Genomic DNA, 21,946 nt, shown 5'->3' on the forward strand with positions numbered 1-21,946 from the left:
ATACAGATATGTTATTTCAACTGAAAACTAGTCATAGGTTAGCGGAGGTTTTAGGTAATGTTGTATCCTTATAGCTTCGGCTATAATTTGCATTTTCAGGGCTTTGTGCTCTTGCGATGTAAGAGTTTTATGCTCGTGATTATTATCAATGAAATTAGAATGTATTTTTTTCAAAAAAAAAGAAAGAAGAAAGAGTGGTAGAGTAGAGAAAGAAATAATAAAAATTAAAATAATATTTAATTAAAATAAAGAGATAGATAATATATTAGAGTTTGTATTGAAAAAGTAGTAGAGCCATTTCTATTAGGAAGTGGTGTAAAAAATTTTAATATAGTCTTTAATAGAAATTTGATACATTAGGTAAAAACACCAAATAAATAGAGATGAAAATTGAAAACACCGTATTTTTAATTCAAATCAATCTCATTGACTTTTCTATTCGTTATAATCTAACGCCCACAGACACCATCAAACTCCCCACCTTCTTCTGACCCCTCAACCTTTGAGTCTCCAAAACCAATCAAGACGGTGGCTCATGTAGGTTTATTAGTGGGTATTTTGCCTATGATGCATTTTGTTGTGGATGGTTATATTTTTTTTTTTTATGTTTTAAGTTGATATGTTTGCTTCTTATTGAAAGGTACAAAATATCCCGCTTATACTACAACCTAATTGAAGCTATTATCTTAAAAGTAGTATCTAAATTTTTTTTTTTTTTTTTTAAAAAAAAGTCTTTTTTTTTAGCTAAATAAAATATACAATGTTGCTAGAGATTATTTTTTTAAATTAAATCACATGATTTAAATCCAGAAATGTAAAGATCATAGGCATTTCACCAAACACCTAGGCATTGTCGACAGTTTTGTATATAGCTCAAGATCAAAGGCCCCACGTCCGGACGATGTTACGGCGGTATCGTAAACGGAATACTTGAGTTCTTGTCAGTTCCGGACCGTCCAAGAGTGGGACGGATATTTGCCCAAACCGCACGGAACCTTTTATGATATATTATATATATATATATATATATTCTCAGGTGACGCCGTGAAGCAACGGAGGTCCAACAGCTGACGTTATCTCTATCTCTCTCTCCGCCTCCTAATAAAGCGAAGCGACAAAAAGCAGACGCGGATGTAAAAGAAGTAAAAAGAAGCGAAGCCAGAGACGACTCCAAATACGGTACCGTTTCATCGCTTCCGATTCTTCCTTACCACTGTGACACCCATCGCTAAGCCCAATCTGGTACGGCCCCAATGCTTGTAGGAATCTCTGGTTGTGAGTTTATTTTTGCAATTTCTGGAATCTCTGGTTATGGGATTTTGACTGCCCGATCGTTCTTGATGAGTCAACGTTTGAATTCTAGGGTTTTGTAACTTTTTTTTTTTTTAATGAAATTATCGATTGCTTTAAGTTTCATTGTGAAATTAGTTTTTATTTTTCATCAAGATTAAATTTTCTGTTTTATGTAATCTTTGTCCATTATAATTGAAAATTTTACCTCAACAACGTCTAGTGGTTGAATTTGATTTGTTTTCTTGAATTTTTTTTTGATTGGCAAGTTACACTTACAGCCGGTGAGTCTTGAACCCACACCGTTGTGCCATTTAAGCTATTTTCTTAAGGCATTGTATAGTGAAACTATGGAATTTAATATCATTTGAGCTGAATTCTGTTCTGTTTGGTGCTTCTTCTTTTTTGTCACAAATTTATTGTCTGTCTCTTCTTCCAATGGCTAGTTGTTATTAGCCATACCTTGCTTGGTTGCCAAAAGGTGGGAAAAGCGAAGAATTTTCTTTTCTTGAGGTTTGAGAAATCAAAACATCCGCTCAGCTGTTCATAATATCACTATTAAGTTTAGAGTTCCTATTTCTTTGGTTTTTGAGAAATAAAATTCCTCTCAACAGTGCATAATATCATTATGTTAGGAAGAATAAAGAAATTAGAAGTTTCGAGTTTTCATATCTTGGGTTTAAGAATTGAAAACATCTTTTCAACTGTGCATAATCTCAGTCTTCTTATCAAAGATCTTGAAAAGATCTTTCATAAGAAGACAGTGAGATTATGAAAACATCTTTTCAATTATCATCTTTTTGGGAAATAATAGATTGTCTGTACAGTGCATAATATCACTGTTTTCGCTTAATGAATGGAAGAAAGATGACATGACATTTCACTTTCAGTTTGCTTTCTTTGTGAAGAATTGGAGGGTTAGGTATTTGGTGCCATGCATGGGACTGCTCTCACGAATCTTATTTTTCGATTAATATTAATTTTTATTCTTTCTGTTTGAGATTTTTTCTTTGGTAACTCCTAAAATTTATATTGTATCGGCTTGATGTTCTTAAAAAGTTTTATCAGTGATGGCCAGTAAATCAGTACAACTCTGAAGAATCTCATGTTTTTGTGATTTGTATTCTGTTGTTTGAGGAACAATTTTTTACCCATTAATTTACATCAAATAGGTTTGGTGATCTTGTCAAGTTTATCAGTGGTGGCCAGTGAATCGGTACAGCTGTGGTGGTTATAAACTAGTGCAAGTAAATCAGGTTCTTTTTTTCCCCCCACTCTGAGTAAATTTGGCTGTGATGTTATATTTATATCTCTCTTGGTTTTAACTTAATAAAAAAAAATGTGGTTAGTTTGTTACATAATGTACCATCACCTTTTCATGTGTGACTTGCATTTGGTTGGCTGTTAAGAAATCAGAGGAAAAGAAAGAAAATCAATTTTGTTTTTAAGTTTTTTATATTGCTTTTGTATCCGAAAAACGAAAGATCATCCAAACCAAGACAAGTAGTAACATCACTCCCACATGGGTTGTGGTTTTGCTGTAACCAGTTAGAGCAAAGAAAATCTGCATATTCCATTCTTACTTCACCTCTATTTTCTAGCCACCATTTTTTTTTTTGGCTAAGTTGTTACTTTGTTTTTTAACAGAAGGGAAGTTGTTCAATTCTCCACGCCTAGTGGTGCCAAGTAATTTAAGTTAGTACAAGTTGAAAGGACAAGAGTGACATTTGTTTCACCAAAGTTGGGACTGGGATGTAATCACAGTGTCCTTGTTATACAAGTCTATGTTTTCCTTATTCCCATCTGGCTTGGTGGACTTAGATGGATGTTCCCTCGGCGGAACTACCGTGTGAAAGTCAAAGTGATACTTGCCCATTGTTAATGGAGCGGCCAGAATACCCTAACAGTAGCGAGCACATCATTGACATACCGGGGATTGCCGATGTATCCTCATCGAGCTTGCCTCATGATAGACGCTCTAATAGCATAAACACATCACAGCTGGAAGACAGACCTTCAAGTAGCGCTAGAGTTTCCATATCCCAACCCCCAGTTTCTTCCTCTAATGGTACAAATTCCAGGAACTCCTCGCATGTAAGGAGGGGAGATGCCCGTCGACGCAGGAGTCCATTGAATTCTGGGGTATGGATATCGATTGAACTAGTTCTCACTCTGGGCCAGATCATTGCGTCTATTGTTGTTTTGTCTTTGTCAAGGCATGAAAATCCACATGCGCCATTGTTTGCATGGATTGTGGGTTATGCATCTGGATGTGTTGCCACCCTCCCCCTTCTTTATTGGCGCTATCGCCATCGTAACCAGGTTTCAGAGCAAGATTCGGCTCAACCCCATCAGACTTCTCAGATTAATGTTCCTGCCGGGCCATTTTCTCTGTCTGTTAGTAGGAATTCAGAAGGAGAAGATCATCAGACTGCTGTTGGAACCTCTAGAGGCAGTCAACATTCAGGAGTACTGAGTGCAAGGTATGGTTTGTTATTGCTATTTTAAGCTGTTTATGCTTGGAGTGTTTTACACCACTTGTTTTCCCTGTTGGAAAAATTTACATTCTACCATTTTGTGATGAACTGTTAAATTGCATGAGTGACTGAAGCTGTTTTAAAAACTTGCTTTGAAGATTGAAGTTCTTAAATCCAACGCTATAGCTGTAGTGCTTTGGTTGGTAGTAATAGATGTCTGGTTCTTCAAAGGATTGTGGCTACAGTTTGGCCATGGATGCAGAATTGGATGTTTGGAATGGAAGGTACAATGACCATGTGATGGATTTGGAAGTCTAATGCGGAGGAATGTGTCAGTACAAAATTGTTGCATCATGTGTTATGTGTATACGAAGCCCTTCTGTGTTTTTTTTTTTGTCATGCTCTTTTCACCCTTATTATCTCTCTCTCCCCCTCCCTCCCCACCCCCCCCCCCCCCCCCCGTACCCCCCTCCCCAGTTTATCTTTAGGTATGAGATACCCCAATTGCCTCTATATCTTCCCCTTTTGTCATGTTTTGCAAATCAAGAAATTGCACTTTGAATTTGAGTCTTTTGAAGTGTGCACACCTTGTGGCTGGGCTGTTAAATCAACTTATCAATCTCCTTTGCAGTTGGTCATTTTGTGCTGTCATAATAATTCAGTCATTTGTGGAATAAAATTTTGATAAAAAAAACCACGATATTCACTTGTGTGGTCATTGTCTAAATGGCATTGGATGTATTTTTATTAGTCCCTGAGTGCGTGCTTTCAGCATTGTTGCTATCTGAGATTGTAGAATTCTGTACAGTGGGTGAAAGAGTTGATTAATTTTTTTTTTTAAAAAAAAATGGTGCATTGGCCTTTGGCTAAGAGCTAAGGCGGGTACTTTTCTGAATATTTGGAGCCCATACTGCCAGAACTTGAAATCCCTCAGTCATCGGTGCTGGCTTTGAGTATGGGCAGAGGCCCGGATTTTGTGGATTTCTTTAGTTATTCAGGTGTTGATATATGCCCCCACAAAGTTGTGCTTTATAAAGTTCTATGCCTCCTCTTGTATGACCAAGTGGCACATTTTGTAACTGGACTCCTCTATTGCTGATTTATCTATGCTCTTTCTACTGAGCATTTTCCTAAAGTTTTTCCATCTTTACCTGTATCAGTCATTGCTTTAAACTATTTTTGTGATCCTTCAGTAGTGACTATCATTGTCAGTTGTTAAAGGATGACAATTCTGAAAGTGTGATCTGTAATCATCTGTCACCAGGTGTCTAACTCTTTGAAACAGCTAGTTTTTCGGATTTTTTTAGCTGTCATGTTATTGAATATTTAAGATTTTGAAACTTTTCAGTTGGAAAAGCTCGACTCATTTTATATGAGCTTTTTTTTAAAAAAAAAACATTTATTTCTATTGCTAGGCTTCCTGTATTTATTAAATGCATGGGTATTGCAAATTTGGTAGGAGAGTTGTATTTTTATTTTATTTTCTTTTCTCCCTTTTTAGATAAGCTCAACTTTATGTTGCAGGATTAAGGTACTTGTGGAATACTTCAAAATGGCCCTGGATTGCTTTTTTGCGGTTTGGTTTGTGGTTGGCAATGTGTGGGTCTTTGGAGGGCACGCATCTGCTGGTGATGCTCCTAATTTGTACAGGTATCGCTCTGTGGTGTCTATTCCTTTCTAACCTTTTCATTTTTGCATTTTGTGAGAGCACATCCCATTTCTGCACTTTGTAAGAGCTCTTATTTCTGCATCTTTTTGCTTTGCAGGTTATGTATAGTGTTTCTTACCTTCAGCTGTATTGGATATGCTATGCCCTTCATTTTATGTGCAACAATCTGCTGTTGTTTGCCTTGTATAATCTCCATCCTTGGGTTTAGAGAAGATCTGACACAGACTAGAGGAGCCACACCTGAATCAATTGATGCCCTACCAACATACAAGTTTAAGTTGAAGAGAAGCAACTCAGGTGTCAGTGAAGGTGGTGTTGTGGCTGCAGGAACTGAAAAGGAGCACCTGTTTTCTGGAGAAGATGCTGTAAGTCTTCTCTCATTATCTTCTTGGCCTCCATTGTGAGCCTTCCATGTTACTTTCTTTCTGTTACATCATACCTCATCATTGCTAGAGGGCTTCTGTCATGTCTTTTTCTTTTCCTCCATGGAGAAAGTATGGCTATAATTGCTGTTCTCATTGCTTTTTGGTTAAGATGAACCATGCCCATATAGTGATTAAGACCTTGTGATTTTGATAAGATGAAATGAGAGGTTCATACTTTGGAGGGTTTGTAGATTATTACTTAAAAAACAAAAGAATAAAAAGAGGCTCATTCCTTGGAGATTTGTACTACTTGTTTAATGGTGTTTCTGTGTTTTCTGTTTTCATTTCATTGACCAGTCAAGCATAGCATTTTATATAACTTAATCATGGATGTGGAGTCAGTTCCTAATTTTCATTGAACTTGTGAAAGGTTTGAATTAATATAGTTGGAAATATGCGAGTTTCCATTTGAATATTGAGTGAGTCCTTGAGTTGCATGTTCTGGTTCTACATGCATTCAAGTCCCTGATAGAAAATGGTCAGAAGATGTTGAGGATTTGAAAATTTGAATCTATTGGATTATTTGTGCAGTATTAGGTTAAGACTTGCAATCTTGAAAGAGTAATACTCTTTACACCCATTTCATATTGACTAACATGGAAAGCCATTTAAAACATGCCACATCAACTGGCGTGAAATGAGTACAATAAATGGTGTAAAGAGTAACATTCGTCTTGAAAGGTTGACCTGTTGAAGAAAATTGACCATGACTCATACTTTCCTTTTTTGTTTTGTTGTTTGAAGTTAGCATTAGACAAACTTGTTTGAACGTGCAAAATAGATTTCTCAAATATTGAAATTGCTGCATCACATTTTTCTTCTTGCTGCCAAATACTTAAACCAGGACCTGATTGTCCATGACATGTTGAGGCTACATTGAGCCAGTTTTCACTGGAACAATTATGTTTGGTTAGGGCATATTGTTCCTTTTACATGGCTGCATACATAAATGGCTGGTGGTGGTATTGTTTTTGTTTTTGTTGTTATTCTTTCTGTTGCGTTAATTATTTAGTAATTTGTGCAGGTTTGTTGCATCTGCTTGGGAAAATATGCAAACAATGACGAGCTGAGAGAGTTGCCATGTTCCCATTTTTTCCACAAAGATTGTGTGGATAAGTGGTTGAGGATCAATGCCTTGTGTCCTCTTTGCAAGAGTGAGGTAAATGGGAGCATTTTGGGTGGTTCACTCTCTCGGCTAAATGGTAGCCAATGACAGAAGGATGAAAGAATATGATAATATATGTATGAACGAACTGCTACTTTTTAAAAACTTCTGGATGGTTGGATGGTTGCCCAAATGCACCCAATTCCATTCTTTTTCGATTTTCTACCCCAGTTTTGGGTGAGATTTAGCTTGCTAGATAGATACTTTGAAATTGCGTTTGGCAGCCTCTGAGGTGTAGCAAATGTTCTTCCAGTGGCAGCATCATGTGGCCATGTGAAGGCCCCCTTTTTTATTTGGCAGTCAGAGTGAACAGATGATTTTATGTAATTATGATATACGAATATGTAGAACAGAGATGTTGCGAGCAGGTAATAGATCATCGTTTCTAGTTTGTATTTTTGCTCCTTTTTCTCTCCATCAACACAACCAATGCTCAAAGAAATAGGATCATTTTCATTTCAAGTGGGGGTATAGATTAGATTGTCTTGCATCTAACTGTATGTATAGGGTCACGTCATTTTAAGAATATGGATCTTAAGGCAACATATGTTTGTTTTTTCTTTCTCTTCTTTCATGGAAGTTGGAAGGTACATCTAATGTTGCTCGTTCACTTCCGCGAGCAACCTCCAGCCACCCATTCCACCGGCGCATGGGGCGCTCACACGCTGCCCTCTCCACTGGTGCATGTGGACTCTTTTTGGTGGTATCCGGTTTCAGATCTTCTTGTCGAGAGCCCATTCTCGCCTCTTTTCTTAATAAAATGTTTTCTCTTTTATCCGAAACAGTTTTAGAACATGTTCTTTTGTCTAAGGATGCAGAAAAATGTGATCTTCAGTCGACTACCTCATCATAGTCATAATTATTGCACCATCTTTTCGGTGATCTACTTATTGGATTGCATCACATACCCCTCTCCTCGGCCTTTTGGTCAAGAACTATGGGGTCAAATATGTCTAGATCCATTTTTCCATTTTATTTGTACTTTATTTTATTTTATTTTATTGCATTGTGATGACTGTTTTAGGGTTGTTTGTCGGGGTCTTCCACCCTGCCTTTTCTAATTTTATTTTGTTTTAATGGAATGGCTCTCTCATATATATATATATATATTAGACTAAGGGTGCGTTTGACATTGTGATTTTATAGAACAAAAATGAGATTTTAAATCAAATCGCAGAAAATTGATTATTTGAAATTGCGTTTTTAAAAATTTGCGATTTGAAAAATGTATTATATCTGTTTTTTTTTTTTTATATATATATTGCATATAAATAGGTGCTTTTTTGAAAACTCATAATTTTAAATGCTAAATTGCTATTTTAAAAGCCAAACTGCGATTTTGCCGAATGCTTAATTGCGTTTTAGAAATCATTTTTTAAAATTACAAACCCAAATGGACGTTAGACTGTTTGTATACGGTTTATTTTGGTCTCTTTCACTACAATTATTAAGTGAATTGCACGTTGCTATGTCATCAAACATTTGTAGATTTAGACCAAACTAATTCTCTCAAATACGTATATGAGGTTCATTTTTTTTTTTTTTTTTTTTAATTTTTTGAGAGTTATATGAGGTTCAATTTGAGTTTGCGAATTAAAAAGTTTTAATCTGATTCTTATAAGTATTTTAAATATAAATGATATCGTATTTTCATCTAACAATGTAAAAAATCGTCACTATAATTTTGGAGATGCAATTTTAATGAATGATAAATTTGCATTAAAATTGTTTTTTATTTTTTTCAGCCAAAAGAATATTGTTATTATTTTAAAATTAAAATTAAGATAAGAAACTTATCACTCTTTTCTTTACACTGTGTTCTTTGAAAAATAAGAGGAATTAAAAAAAAAAAAAAACCATTAAATGCAACAAAATCTTGATAAAAAAATTATTTTAAATGATACGACATCATATATGTCATTAAATGCAATCTTAATTATAAAATGGTTCGTCTCCATTTTATCCAAATTAAATTTTGCCTCCAAATTAAATTAAGAAACATGAATTTATGCATTGCATGTAAAATTAAAGTAAGAAAATCTAATCATGGGCATGTAAAATCCAAACATGAATTTCTACAAAAGTGACAAGAAATTCAAAAATCCAAACAGCAATTCAAAAAATCCTTACATAATGTATAAGAGAGAAAAGGGACAAAAATCATTACATAATGCAAACAAAAGTCCGGCAAGAGAGGCAGAGACTAGCGAGGAGAGACGGAGACGGGCGATAGAGCGAAGACCGGCAACAAGCAACAGAGGCATCGAGCGGCGACAGCGATACAGAGACTGGAGAGAGACAGGGAGGCAGGCGGCAGAGACAGAGAGAACTAGTTTATCCGTTTAGGGTCAGATGAAAATGATGAATATATACCCTTTGAAAAACTACGTCATTTTTTAGTAAGAAATGATAAATTAATGGTTAAAAAATTACCAATAACTTAAGAGAAAATGGTTAAAGAATACTCTAAAAAACAATTTGTATTATATACGTATAATTACAGTCTATATGGACTTATAAGTTTTTATTTTATAATATACACTGGAACTAAGTTTCTAGGTACTTAATTGTTGTATTAGTATGAATTTATATACTTATGACTTATGTCATATTATATATATAATTTGTTGTTATATAATCATATGATTTAATCATTAGTTGATCATGTGACATAATCATATAAATTATAATGATAATACATTAATACTTCAATTATAGTTATAAGTGTCCCCAAGAGGTAGCTCAATCGGTTGTGAACCACGCTTTATGAAGTGAAGGTTACTAGTTCAAATCCTTCCTCCCCGTTCCCTTGTATGGACATGCCAAAAAAAATTGAAAAAAAAAATGTGGTTATAAGTGATACATTGTTTAATCCAATGCTAATTAATAATTAATTTGATATTATATGAAACGTGATTATCATTGTGCATGAATAATATGAATCATATGATTAACTTGTATACTTATGACTTATGTCATATTATATATGTATTATTTATTATTATATAATCATATGATTTAATCATCAATTCATCATATGATATAATCATATAAATTATAGTGATAATATATTAATACTTAAATTGTGATTTAATTATCTCAAAAAAATTGTAATTTAATCACCAATTGATAATGTTATAAGTGTAAATATTATTATTATTATAAAAATATATATTATATAAAAAAGCGGTTAGTGGTTTTTCACTAACCGCTTTTAAGGCGGTTAGCGGTTATTGTGGCGGTTATTATGGCGGTTATCAGTTATAGCTGTTAACTACTCGCCTCTTCGGCCCTACATATAATTGTGTTTATGTCAACTCATATATTCATATATTTATAATTTGACACGACACAAACCCAACATATAAATCGAGGTTGTTGCCCTACTAAATAGGTTGCTTTTATCAACTGCATAAGAAGCATTCCCATACCATTTTATTTTTCCTTGTATAAATCGAATAAGCATTGTTAGGAATAATTTCACTCAACTAGCCATCAAATCCTGGGCCTCAAAGCCAATGACAGGCCCACATAGTTGCCAATTGAGTAAGACACAATCTGAATCTAAGTGAGATTCTATTGGAAGAATCTGGTCTAATAGTTCTATTTCAAGTTAAATTGGAGTAGGAGCCCAGGTTAAATTCAAACTCTCATGACTCCCGAATTAATTTGAAGAAGGAGACCTAGTACAGGTCTAAGTTTACTTCTTAACCTATAAATACACCATTACATGTATTAACCTAAGACTGAAATCTTGTGTATTGATTAGGGGTGTAAACGAGCCGAGCTTGAGCGAGCTTCCCTTGTTCAGACTTGGCTCGTTTAAATTTTACTCGAGCTCAAGGGCGAGCCAAAAAAATTGAGCTTGAACTAATAATAAGTCGAGCCGAGCCAGCTTGCGAGCTGACTCTTATATTTAATGTTTTTTTTTTTTTAAAAAAAATTAACTTCAAGTACTCTGAAACGGCTTAAGAAGTTAGTTTGCATATGAGTATTTGCTTAATCTGGCTAGTCGAGTATGGAGCCTGAGTCAACACAGCAAGGCATTTGGTTTCAAAGATAGAGGATATGCATCCTTTTATAGATAAGCAAACTTGGAGATTAATATTTTCTTAACAATGTGGGACAAGTTAATAGGTTGCATTCAGACTGCATCGGGACAACGCAACCTACAAAAATCTATTTTTTCAACGTCTGTCTCTCAATCCCCCTTACCAGTCACAGCGCATCTTCCACCTGAACTCTCATTTTCCACTATCACACTCTCGCTCATCAAACAGGTAGTGATAGTGTTTGGGTCTGTATGATTCTTCAATAGTTTATGCTTTTTGCAATCTCCTTCAATAGTTTCTACTTGATTCTTCTTCATTTCGTTTGGGTCTGCTCTAATTTAATCGAGGTCTTTTTAATGATTGCTTTCTCTCTCTCTCTTTGATCATGAAAGGTTTAGAATTTTTCATTATCTAACGCTTAAATATAAATACAATTTTAAGATTTTAATAATTATGAGATTTATAATTAATTATGTATTACTTAGTTTATATATATATATACACACACACGAGCTTATACGAGCTTATTCACGAGCCTAGCCGAGTCGAGCTGAGCTTGCTTCGTTTAATATTCGAGCTAGAATTTGTGTTCATGAAGTGCTTCATTTAATATTCGAGTCGAGCACGAGCCGAGCTTATGAGAGCCGAGCCCGAGCTTGCTCGCGAGACGCTTCGCTCGCTTAACAGCCCTAGTATTGATGCATACACTTTTCTCCAAAGAACTAACTTAGATATCAGAATTTTCGCTTTTCTGCAATGACAGTGGGAACACATAAGAAAAAAAATGATATATATATACATAAAGGTATTGAATAATATTATCAAATATACTACTATATAATTAGAATGACATGACACTAAAAATTTGTAATTATTATTTTTTGTTTTTTCCAAGTGCTTATTTAATGACTAATTTTTTCTATGATATCATCAAATTATAAGACAATCATATACAATTTACAAAATAATATTATTCAAATATATTGTTGTCTGTTTGAAGAGTTTTTGTTTTGTTTGGAAATATCATTTCTAGAAACAAAAGTTCAAAAAAACAAAAAAAAAAATAAAAAAAAAATTGAAAAGGTTTGAAATCAATCAAACGGCCCAGATCATCCCAGCGGGGACAAGAATACTCCACGTGTCAAATACAGCCTCTAGAGAACCGCTCCCGAGCTTTATCACGGAGACGAAGTCGTGGAGCACATATATCTGTTATCCCTTTAGGTTTTTAGGGTTTCTAATCCTCAAAAAATAAACGAAAGCTTTGTGAACCCAAGCCTCTCTCTCTCTCTCTCTTGCTTCTCTCTCTCTCTGTCGCTCTCTGAGCTCAACTTTAGACTGCGTTGTCGCTGATTCTCCGGCGAATCTACGATCAGGTACTCGTCGCCACCATCCGAGCCTAACCCAACTTTGTAAACAAAACCCTAGGATTTCTGTTGAATTGATTGTATGTGCGTATATATTTATAATTTTTTTTTTCCGAGGTTAGTGTTTTTCCCTCTCTTTTTGAATGTGAATCGGTGTCCTTTGAATTGGGTTTTGCTCGTTTCGTGTTGATTTAGTGGTATTTTTTCTTTCTTTCTGAAATTAGGGTTTTTGAATCGATGAAAAATGATTACGTATACTTGTGAAAAACCCGTTATTTTCGTCCGTGTATGAGTCGCGTTTTACTCGTTTTCTGCTGATTTCTGTGATTTATGAGGTTAGGGTTTTCTGGAAGTAGATTGGTGAAATCTGATGATATATTCATTTCTTCTTTGTGAAAGCAAATTGATGAAGTATGATTTGGGTCTGCTGGTTTTTGGATCCTACTATTCAGTTTTGAAATGAAGAATTTTGGATGTAGATGATGAGACTGGCTACCGCTTGCATCTAAGTAAATGGATTTTTTATTATTTTGTTTTGCTCCTCTTACGTTTAAGAGCTATTCCCTATCAGCGAGATGATGAGGATTCTGTGATAGGTCGACCGGGAATTGGTTATCAAAAGTTTGTTTGTAGTAGTGTATTTTGTTTTCATGGTATGAAGCTTGAGAAAAATCTGATTGGAATGTTTGGTAAATTCTTTTTTTTTTAATTTTTATTTTTATGTGAAGTGGAACATATGTAGCATGCAAGAATTTGTTTATATTCTTCGATCAAAGGTCTCAATTAAGCAAATATAGCCTTGGTTAAGATGTCTATCACACTTATCATTTTTTTTTGTTGGTCCCAACATCCCATTTTTGCCATATATTATCTGGTTAACTGTAACCTGTCAGTTGTATTGAACGTTCTATGTGATTTGGAGTTATTTTGTGATGTATTTCTTGGTTTTTTTTCGACATGCAGTGATTCTGTTGCGACATCTTTTGTATGTTTGGATTTCCTTATGAAAACTTAAATGCTAAAACATCCAGATGGAAGCATGCCTATCTGAGTTGAATCATAGAAAACTATTTGTTGAAAATGAATCATGATACATCAGAAGTTAGAAACTGAACCATCTTGAGATTTTTATTGGGCTCACATACATTTGTCCGCCCTTATGATTTGCCATGTTATATATCTATTGCAGAAATTGGTGGCTGATGTAGTTATTATTATAGTGTGGTTGAACTAGAATCAGTTTATTAGTGGAAGCATAATTATGGGGTTGTTCCAAATGTATTAAGCAAATGTTTAACCATAGCTTACATTATGAGTTAAAACTTCTAAAGACATCTTTGGAGGAATCAAAGTGTGATTTTTCATAAGTTCTGCCATCAAGGATCAAATATTTTGAGCGTTGTTCAACTTCCTCTGGTGTTTGAGTGAGGAATCTTCCTTATGATTCCTTCCCTTTCTCAAACATCCCCCTTCTGAACAAAACCAAATGGAAGAAAAGAAGAAAAACTTAAGTAAAGATAATAGAGCATAAGCAGTTAGATACAATATTTCAATGGGTGACCAAGGTTGGGATACAACTTATGTGCATAAATGGGAATTTATTTGAGCTGGCTCATTCACTTATTTTTTAGTAAGTTTTGTTCTCAACAATTTTGGACAACTGTTGGTTTTTTATTTTATTTTATTTATTTTTAAATAAAAAGATTAGTAATGATAACCTCAAAATGGAAGAACATCAGAAATGAGAGTCGGCTTCTGCAATTAGCAGCCATTGAAGCGAACTGTGCAGATTTGTCAACTGCCACTGCTTATTCCCGTGCATGATGATATAGTGTGTTAAACCAGGTGTAATGGTGTAAAATAAGCTAAAGTTAAGAGCTACAAGTGAGCAGATATTAAAAAAATTGTTATAATTGATGTTCCTAATTTTGTTTGCAAGAAAAGTAAATTGCAAATTATTTCCATGTTTATGTTTAGTATCCGTCTTTAAGCTATTGCAGAAGGGGTGCTTTTTCAGGGTATTTTACTGTATGGGACGCTTTCTTAAATGTTTGATAACAGTTGGTTTTAGGACTCTGCAGGTAGCAAGAACTGAACTCAGCCTTAACCGGAAATTTATTTTATTTTATATTTTTGCCTTGTTGCAATAGTGTATCATACAAATTTAAGGCATGCTATTTCAAAAGACTTCAAACTCGTGTCATCGTTTTGATGTTGTCTTTATCTCAAACCTCATCTTTAAAATGCAATTAATGAGCTTGTGGATTAGAGAGTTTTATATTAATTTTAAACAAAAACGTTAGTATATTACTACTAATAATTATATTTTGAGGGAGAAAAAAGAAGGGTTGGGGGTGGGGGGGCAGGGACGGTGTTGTAATTAAAATATGACCCCAACTATGCTGTGTCATTTAAAGTTGACAAGGACCTTCTGGTCAAGGTCTATTTCTTGGGATTGCATCTCTTTGAAAGTTAATCATTGATCTAGTTGGTGGTGATTGGTAAATTTGGCATCTTCACTTGGGAAATCGGTTTGCTGTGAAGGGTTGTATCAAATATCTCCACCATTTGCAAAAAAGCAGTTATAAGGGGAAAAAATGCCAACACAAATAGGTAGATAAGGTGACGTGCATGGGTGCTGTCATTGATGCATTAAATTCCATCAAAACTAGATAAGAGTGCTTGGGCGAGCATAGCGATGACCTCCAGAGAAGTCTGAGTGTTACACTCTCGTTTTATTTCTATTCCTTAAAAAGTAAAAGATAAGCTACAATGAACTCTTAATCCTCTTTAGGAGTTCCTGAACATGAGACTTAAAGACATCAAACAACAAGCAAGTCCCAGCACTTGGCTTGGTAAATCCGATAGAATGACAAGAAACAAAAATTAAATCTTCCGAAGCACATCTAAGATTAAAAGTGAAGTATTTTCAAATGACTTAAAAAGTCAAGATTTTCAATTCTGATCTCGTAAGTGGACGTTTCTTGGTTTTTATTTTTTTTATTTTTATTTTTATTTTTTTTTTTGTTCTGGTGGATTTTTGTTGTACGAAGTGTATGTTTTAAAAAATCTGCTTTCGAGGCCTAGCTGATTGTTGTGGACTAAAATTATTAACATACGTGGTAGCTGCCAGTCATGTCCTTGTGATATATCTTACATAGTACTGTTAAATAATATCTTCATGTTAGAAATATTGAGAAGTTCATTGGCCTTGAGCATTTTGACTCACGAGTGTCTTAACCTGTACGCATTCACCCGCCCAAAATCGCTTTTCATAAATTTGTTCTATTGTAGTGTTTTACTCTCTGGTTGGTCTTGTGATTTTATGAGTTGTTAAATGTGAATTCTCATTTATCCATGTCTGAGAGATGTTTTATTTTGTCAGTCTTTCTCAGTTTGTAGTTATTTAATGATCTTCAGCTAAGTATATCCATTTTGAATGCAGATTTTAACATTATTATCAAGGATTACCTGGATGTACAGCCTTAATAACATTCTATGAACTGTACTGGATCAAGAAACTAGTGGAGATTCATATTGTGCTTTTATAGTAAGTTATTTGTTGCTAGTCTAGCATGTCAAACAATCTTGTGTCTCGGCAGTTATCTATACCAAACATGCAAATGGGTCAGTTGGAACCCATTCTGAACAAAGTGGACCCATCGGTACAAGACATGCAAATGGGACTGATGGGATCTGTATCCAATGGTCCTGCAGCTCATCAGCATTCCATAGCAAACAAGCAGATGGGACTAGCGGATCCCTTGTCCAGCAATCATGGGTTGCAGAGGTTCTCAATATCAAACATACAGACAATAGGTATGGAACCCAGGGGAAATAATCTGGGCTCACAGCAGTTTATTACCAAGCAACTGGGACCAATGGAAACCATGCTAAACAGTGCAGGCTCCCAGCAGTTGCATGCACCAATTAAGCGAAAGGCACCAATAGAACCTCCTTATAGTAATACTTCTCCAGAGCTGTTATCAATTCCTAATAAACGGGTAGCACAATTGGAACATAGACCTTGGTTGCAGCATGCATCTGGACCAAATAAAAAAGCTGTACAGATGCAATCAATGCCCACCACGCCTGGATCACAACATTCTCAAACACCAAACAAGAAAGTGTACAGTAAATCTGGTTCCCAACGTTTTTCTGTTTCAAGAAGTCAAACTGCAGTGATGCAACCATCTCCCAAGGTTCAAACTGAATCTTTTGAGTCAGTAAGGTCCAAAATGAGAGAGTCATTAGCTGCTGCACTGGTGTTGGCTTCTCGGCAGAAAGAAGATAAATCTATGAGTCCAGAAAAGAATTCTCAGAGTGACTCTGCAAGTTCTCCGGGGCAGATTCAGAAGAATACACAACCTGCTGCTGCTGCTGCACTTGATAATGTATCTGTAGAGCCTAAAGTGAATTTGCCCTCTCATGAAGATTATTCTGCTCAAAAAAGCAATAATGCTGAAAGTTTGCCCGTGAAGATTTCAGCTGCTGAGAATGCTGGTTGCTATACACAGACCCGGAAATCTGATGGACAAGAAACCCAATCAAGTAATGTTTTTCCTGTGCAAGATGTTTCTTTTAGCGATGACTTCTTTGCGAAAGATGAACTTTTGCAGGGGAATGGACTTTCCTGGGTAATGGATTCTGATATGCAGGTGGTAGGAAAAAGGGAGTTTCATACTGCCGAGGAACAAAAGTTGGGGCTTGATGCACAGGGTAGAGGTCAGAAAGAAGTCTATCAAAATCCAGAAATAGTGGCATTTGAAATCGAAGTAGAACTCTTCAAATTATTTGGTGGTGTGAATAAGAAGTACAAAGAAAAAGGTAGGTCTCTTCTATTCAATTTGAAGGATCGTAGTAATCCTGAACTGAGAGAAAGGGTTATGTCTGGGGATATTCCCCCAGAACGGTTATGTTCTATGACAGCTGAGGAACTTGCTTCTAAGGAGCTTTCTGAGTGGCGAATAGCGAAGGCAGAAGAGCTTGCCCAAATGGTAGTTTTGCCTGATGAAGTTGATATTAGACGATTGGTGAAGAAAACACACAAGGGCGAGTTTCAAGTAGAAGTTGAACAAGATGACAGTGTTCCAATGGAGGTTTCTGTTGGGACAAGTTCACTTACTCCAAGAGAATCAAAAAGCAAGGAGATGGAAGCCCCTCACCCATCTAAAGCTGATGGAGTCAAGGATGAAGTGGATGCTTCTGGTGAAAAAAGTAATTTAGGCGTCCGGAATGCCCCATATACGCTCACTATTCCTTCCAGTGAGGGTACTGATTTATTGCAGGGGCTCATGGTGGATGATGTATTGAAGGATGCAGAATTTCTTCCCCCTATTGTATCTTTAGATGAGTTCATGGAATCTCTTGATTCAGAGCCACCGTTTGAAAATTTACCGGTGGATGCTGGAAAAATGACCACCAATTCGGATGAGGATGACTTAGAGCCAAGCTCGGAGTCGAAGTCATCTGAGCCAACTTCGAAAGACATTGATATTGCCACCGATGAACCTGAAAAAGTTGATGCAACATACTCAAAATTGGATGGTGACCAGAAATCCAATGATGGCGATGCTGGTGTGAAATCCAGTGACGATCATGCTGATATGAAACCCCGTGATGGTCGGCCTGATGTGAAATATAATGACAGTGAGTCTACTGTTGAACCGAGCGATACACATGCTGATGCAAACTCCACTGGCAGACATGCTGAAGCGAAAACCATTGAAAGTTATGCTGATTTGAAAGCTAGTGACCGCCGTGCAAAATCAGAAAATGTACCTCCTGCTGGTGTATCCAAGGGTGATTTTATCTGGGAAGGCTTACTTCAGCTGACCACCTCAGCTATGGCTTCTGTGATTGGCATCTTCAAAAGGTGTGTGTTTAGTAGTATATATTATTTTGTGTTGTTCTGTGCTGTAAATTTTACTTATTTATTTGTTTGTTTAAACTGCAAGATTGAGCCTAAGATCTACATGATTTTTACGATTAACTTGTTTGTTTGATATAGTTTTGGATTATGTGCCTGCAAGAGTGCTTCATTTACTGTGTATAGATTTGCGTGATGCAGTTATTATATATTGAAAAAAAAGAAGAATCTATTGTATGTTATGTGTTTTGAGTTTTGGAATATCTACTGTGTTGCTGTAAGTACAGCTTATAAAGTATTGATATTACGTCAGACCTGCATCTAGGTTCATCTTTTTGACATTTTAGAAGTCTGAGCTTGTCAATTTTGACTTTGGACTTATTTATGTCTTACATATTCATGATTGTACATTGTTCGAGTTGGGATCCTTTCTGCAACTCACTGTTTAATAGTTTATTGGTAATCGCATTTGGCACATTTTATTTATGTTTCTTGTTACTTTTTTGGTCTTAATTCAGATATTTATATATTTTGGTCTAATGTGGAACATTAACATCATGTGGAAGCGGTGGTGCTAGTTTTGATTTATTGTTAGAGTCAGAAATAAATGAACTTTGGTAACTTGGTATTTGAATTTACTATGCATGGTGATCCTTGTTGGATTCAATATTTCGGTTTGACTTGTGCTTCCTTCTTCTCTTACATGATCATAGGACGAGAGTTTCAATTTGCATGACAATGAATGTCATGGTTTCAATTGAATTTTTGATGCATTTGACTATTGCCATTTATAATATGAGAGGAAATTTGGGTATGATTTGATGTGTCGAAAGTTGGTACTTGAAAAGAATGTGCACAACATTGGAATATAACGTTGGCCAGAACTTAAACCACAATAATCTTACATTAGGGTTGGTTCTAAAATCTTTTTGTAGTATTTCTGGATGGATTAAAGTGTCATTTAGAAAGAGGGTACACACTATGCTAAGCGTCATCTAAAGATGCTTTTGGATCAAAATGATCAATAATTCAGTGGATAATGTGAAAACGATTAGTGCAGCTGGCCTATTTCTATTTCTAAATAATAGGCTCGATAATGTGATCTTCATTGAATTTTGTTTTCTGAAAGAATCATGAATCTCTATGTTTTAATTGATAATCAAATTTTCTTGTTATAGTGGTGAGAAAACAACTGCAAAAGAGTGGTCCACTTCACTTGAGATCAAGGGGAGAGTCAGACTTGATGCATTTGAGAAGTTTCTCCAAGAGCTTCCACTGTCCCGAAGTCGTGCTGTCATGGTATATCATGTTTCTTTTCATTGTATTACTGTATCATATTATTCTATCTCCAGAAAAAGAAAACGACCCCGTATCACTGTTTTGATGCTTCCATCAATCGCCCTTTTGGCACTCACTCAGTTTAGTGTCTTCTCATATACTAATGAGATTTGTTTTAGGCTAAAGAGACGGTGTATCTTCATCAGATTTGGTTTGAGAAATTATGAATTAAAAGAAAACGAAAACAAGAATATTTCTATGGATAAGTGATGTGTGTTATATATATTTTATTCTGTCCCGTGTGCTCAGGTGCGCTCGTGCATTCTGGACTTTCTGGTAGAAGTAATAAAATGTATTTAATCACTTGAACCAAATTTCATATTTTGAAAGCATCCTCCCCTTATCCTGTTATTGAAATCAAACCCCACTACTTTTAGCACAAACTCACTTAATGCTCGAAGACCCATTTACTTAAATCGATGATGAAATTTTCAACCAGATTAAAAAAATAATAATAATAATAAAAAAATGAAAATTGTTCAATTGGCACAGCCTCTGTTGGATGGTTGCTTTTAAAGAGAGAGAGAGGGAGAGATTGATAAGAACATAGCTGCTCCTGTCGTATAGAAGTTCTCTCTCAATGTGAGAAAAATTAAATTGAATACGGAGGGGAAACTTTTGCTCGCACAAAGACTCGAATTCTGAGTTTAGTTTTTTATATATATATGCGTATTTATATTATTATTGATGGAAATCTCTGTTTTTGCAGGTTATGCATTTTGTTGTCGTGGAGGGATCCCTTGAGAGCGAGCATGCTAGTCTTAACGAGGTAAGAAGCATGGTATATATAGTTGTGTAATATTTGTGTTGTTGGTTGTCAGTCATTGCCATTACCTGAAAATCTACCTCTGCCTGCTGCAGGTAGCAGATTCTTATGTTTTGGACGAGAGAGTGGGTTTTGCTGAGCCAGCTCCCGGAGTCGAACTTTATTTTTGCCCGCCGCATAATAGAACACGAGAAACGCTCGGCAAGATCCTCTCGACTGAACACGTTGAGGCACTTAATAATATTGATAATGGCCTAATTGGTGTTATTGTATGGAGAAAGGCTCAGTTAACTTCCAGGATATCACCCAACTCTTCGTCACAGCAGAAACATAAAAAGCAAAATATCACTTCTAGGAGACACCAAGAGACAAATATGAATTCCAATTTCACACCCAAACCAAACCCAACTCGCACCAATTTTGAACCCTCCCCTGATGATGATGACGACGATGACGATGTTCCTCCCGGGTTTGGCCCTGGTGCCCGGGACGAAGATGACCTTCCCGAATTCAATTTTTCTGGTGGTGCAATCCCATCCCCGCAACCCAAATTTGCCCAAAATCCCCCAAGGGGGCAGAGGCCAATTCAGTCACTTTCTCAAACCCCATCTCGCCCTGTGGACCAAATGAGGGAGCTTATACAAAAATACGGGCAACCTAAAATTGGTGCACCTTCAGGAAACTGGCAGGACAATAGAGGTTTCGGGGTGGCGGTTCAGCCGTGGAATGACGACGATGACGACATACCGGAGTGGCAGCCACAAGCCCCTCAGCAGCCCGTTCATGGCTTTCATCAGCCGACTTTGCGACCACCACACTTGGTAAACCAACCACCTTTGGGATCTGTTCCGCAGCAGTCAATGATGTCGTTACAATCGCTGCAGCCTCAAGGCACTTGGTGGGTTCCTCCCGTGCAGGGGAGTGGCCAGCAACCAAATAATATAGGTTGTCAACCCAGTTTAGGGCAGTTCTACGGCGCACCCGTTCGAAATGTTGGCCAGCCAGGCGCAGGATGGCGACAAAATCCCCCTAAAAGTAGAGGCTTTTGATATATATATATATTTTTTCGTTCTTTTCCTTGTATAGCAGATGCCATTTCCTTTTTTTTTTAAAAGATATGTGCAGTTCTGTAACCATAAATGTTTTTCAGGGTTGGTTAGCTTTGTACCGAAAACCAATTTTGCCGTGCAATAGAAAAGGGTCCTTGTTATGCACGATCTCAATGGTTGTCTGGATAATGGGTTAGGATAAAAATTGTGGAACTTTCGAGTTACCGAAACATCACGGGCAATGTTATATGTTACATTTTTATCCCTAAAACTATAAGAATAATTATTTTTACAAAGACTAATCCAAAGTTTGGTTGCCACACTTTTGCGTATAGTATTATTACTAGTGTGTATTTCATGCTTTATTTACATATAAACTTTATCTTTTGGGCATAAAATATTGGACTTTTGAGTCAACAAACTCTTTCCCAGCAATTGCAGCATATTTTATAATCTTATTAATGGAGAGTATTTATTTT

At 36.0% G+C, this 21,946-nt stretch overlaps 2 protein-coding genes across 3 annotated transcripts; both read left to right on the forward strand.

Moving 5' to 3' along the window:
* The first annotated feature begins 1,106 nt into the window (after positions 1 to 1,106).
* Positions 1,107 to 7,421, forward strand: LOC132189897 (C3H4 type zinc finger protein). Of its 2 annotated transcripts, none has more exons than XM_059604729.2 (6): positions 1,107 to 1,259; positions 2,463 to 2,546; positions 2,938 to 3,773; positions 5,292 to 5,417; positions 5,534 to 5,801; positions 6,886 to 7,421. In XM_059604729.2, the coding sequence occupies exons 3-6, from the start codon at positions 3,112 to 3,114 to the stop codon at positions 7,072 to 7,074; spliced, it is 1,245 nt and encodes a 414-aa protein (XP_059460712.1). In that variant the 5' UTR covers positions 1,107 to 1,259; positions 2,463 to 2,546; positions 2,938 to 3,111; the 3' UTR covers positions 7,075 to 7,421. The 2 variants fall into 2 exon arrangements, with proteins under 2 accessions (XP_059460712.1, XP_059460711.1); XM_059604728.2 differs by having other exon boundaries at positions 1,107 to 1,242.
* A 4,881-nt stretch (positions 7,422 to 12,302) lies between these two features.
* LOC132189320 (uncharacterized) lies at positions 12,303 to 21,628 on the forward strand. The gene is made up of 5 exons (XM_059604003.2): positions 12,303 to 12,454; positions 15,891 to 18,320; positions 19,493 to 19,613; positions 20,362 to 20,421; positions 20,514 to 21,628. Exons 2-5 carry the CDS (start codon positions 16,021 to 16,023, stop codon positions 21,465 to 21,467), a joined length of 3,435 nt encoding a protein of 1,144 aa, XP_059459986.2. The 5' UTR covers positions 12,303 to 12,454; positions 15,891 to 16,020; the 3' UTR covers positions 21,468 to 21,628.
* Positions 21,629 to 21,946: the final 318 nt, after the last annotated feature.

Source organism: Corylus avellana, chromosome 9, assembly GCF_965113065.1.
Source record: "Corylus avellana chromosome 9, dhCorAvel1.hap1.2, whole genome shotgun sequence".
Lineage (NCBI taxonomy): Eukaryota > Viridiplantae > Streptophyta > Magnoliopsida > Fagales > Betulaceae > Corylus > Corylus avellana.

Bases quoted from the DNA above. Each gene is read 5' to 3' on its own strand.
- LOC132189897 (XM_059604729.2), top strand. From the start codon at position 3,112: ATGGATGTTCCCTCGGCGGAACTACCGTGTGAAAGTCAAAGTGATACT. The intron at 3,774-5,291 runs GTATGGTTTGTT...TTTATGTTGCAG, and splicing joins TCAGGAGTACTGAGTGCAAG to GATTAAGGTACTTGTGGAAT. The intron at 5,418-5,533 runs GTATCGCTCTGT...TTTGCTTTGCAG, and splicing joins GATGCTCCTAATTTGTACAG to GTTATGTATAGTGTTTCTTA.
- LOC132189320 (XM_059604003.2), top strand. From the start codon at position 16,021: ATGTCAAACAATCTTGTGTCTCGGCAGTTATCTATACCAAACATGCAA. The intron at 19,614-20,361 runs GTATATCATGTT...CTGTTTTTGCAG, and splicing joins CCCGAAGTCGTGCTGTCATG to GTTATGCATTTTGTTGTCGT. The intron at 20,422-20,513 runs GTAAGAAGCATG...TGCCTGCTGCAG, and splicing joins AGCATGCTAGTCTTAACGAG to GTAGCAGATTCTTATGTTTT.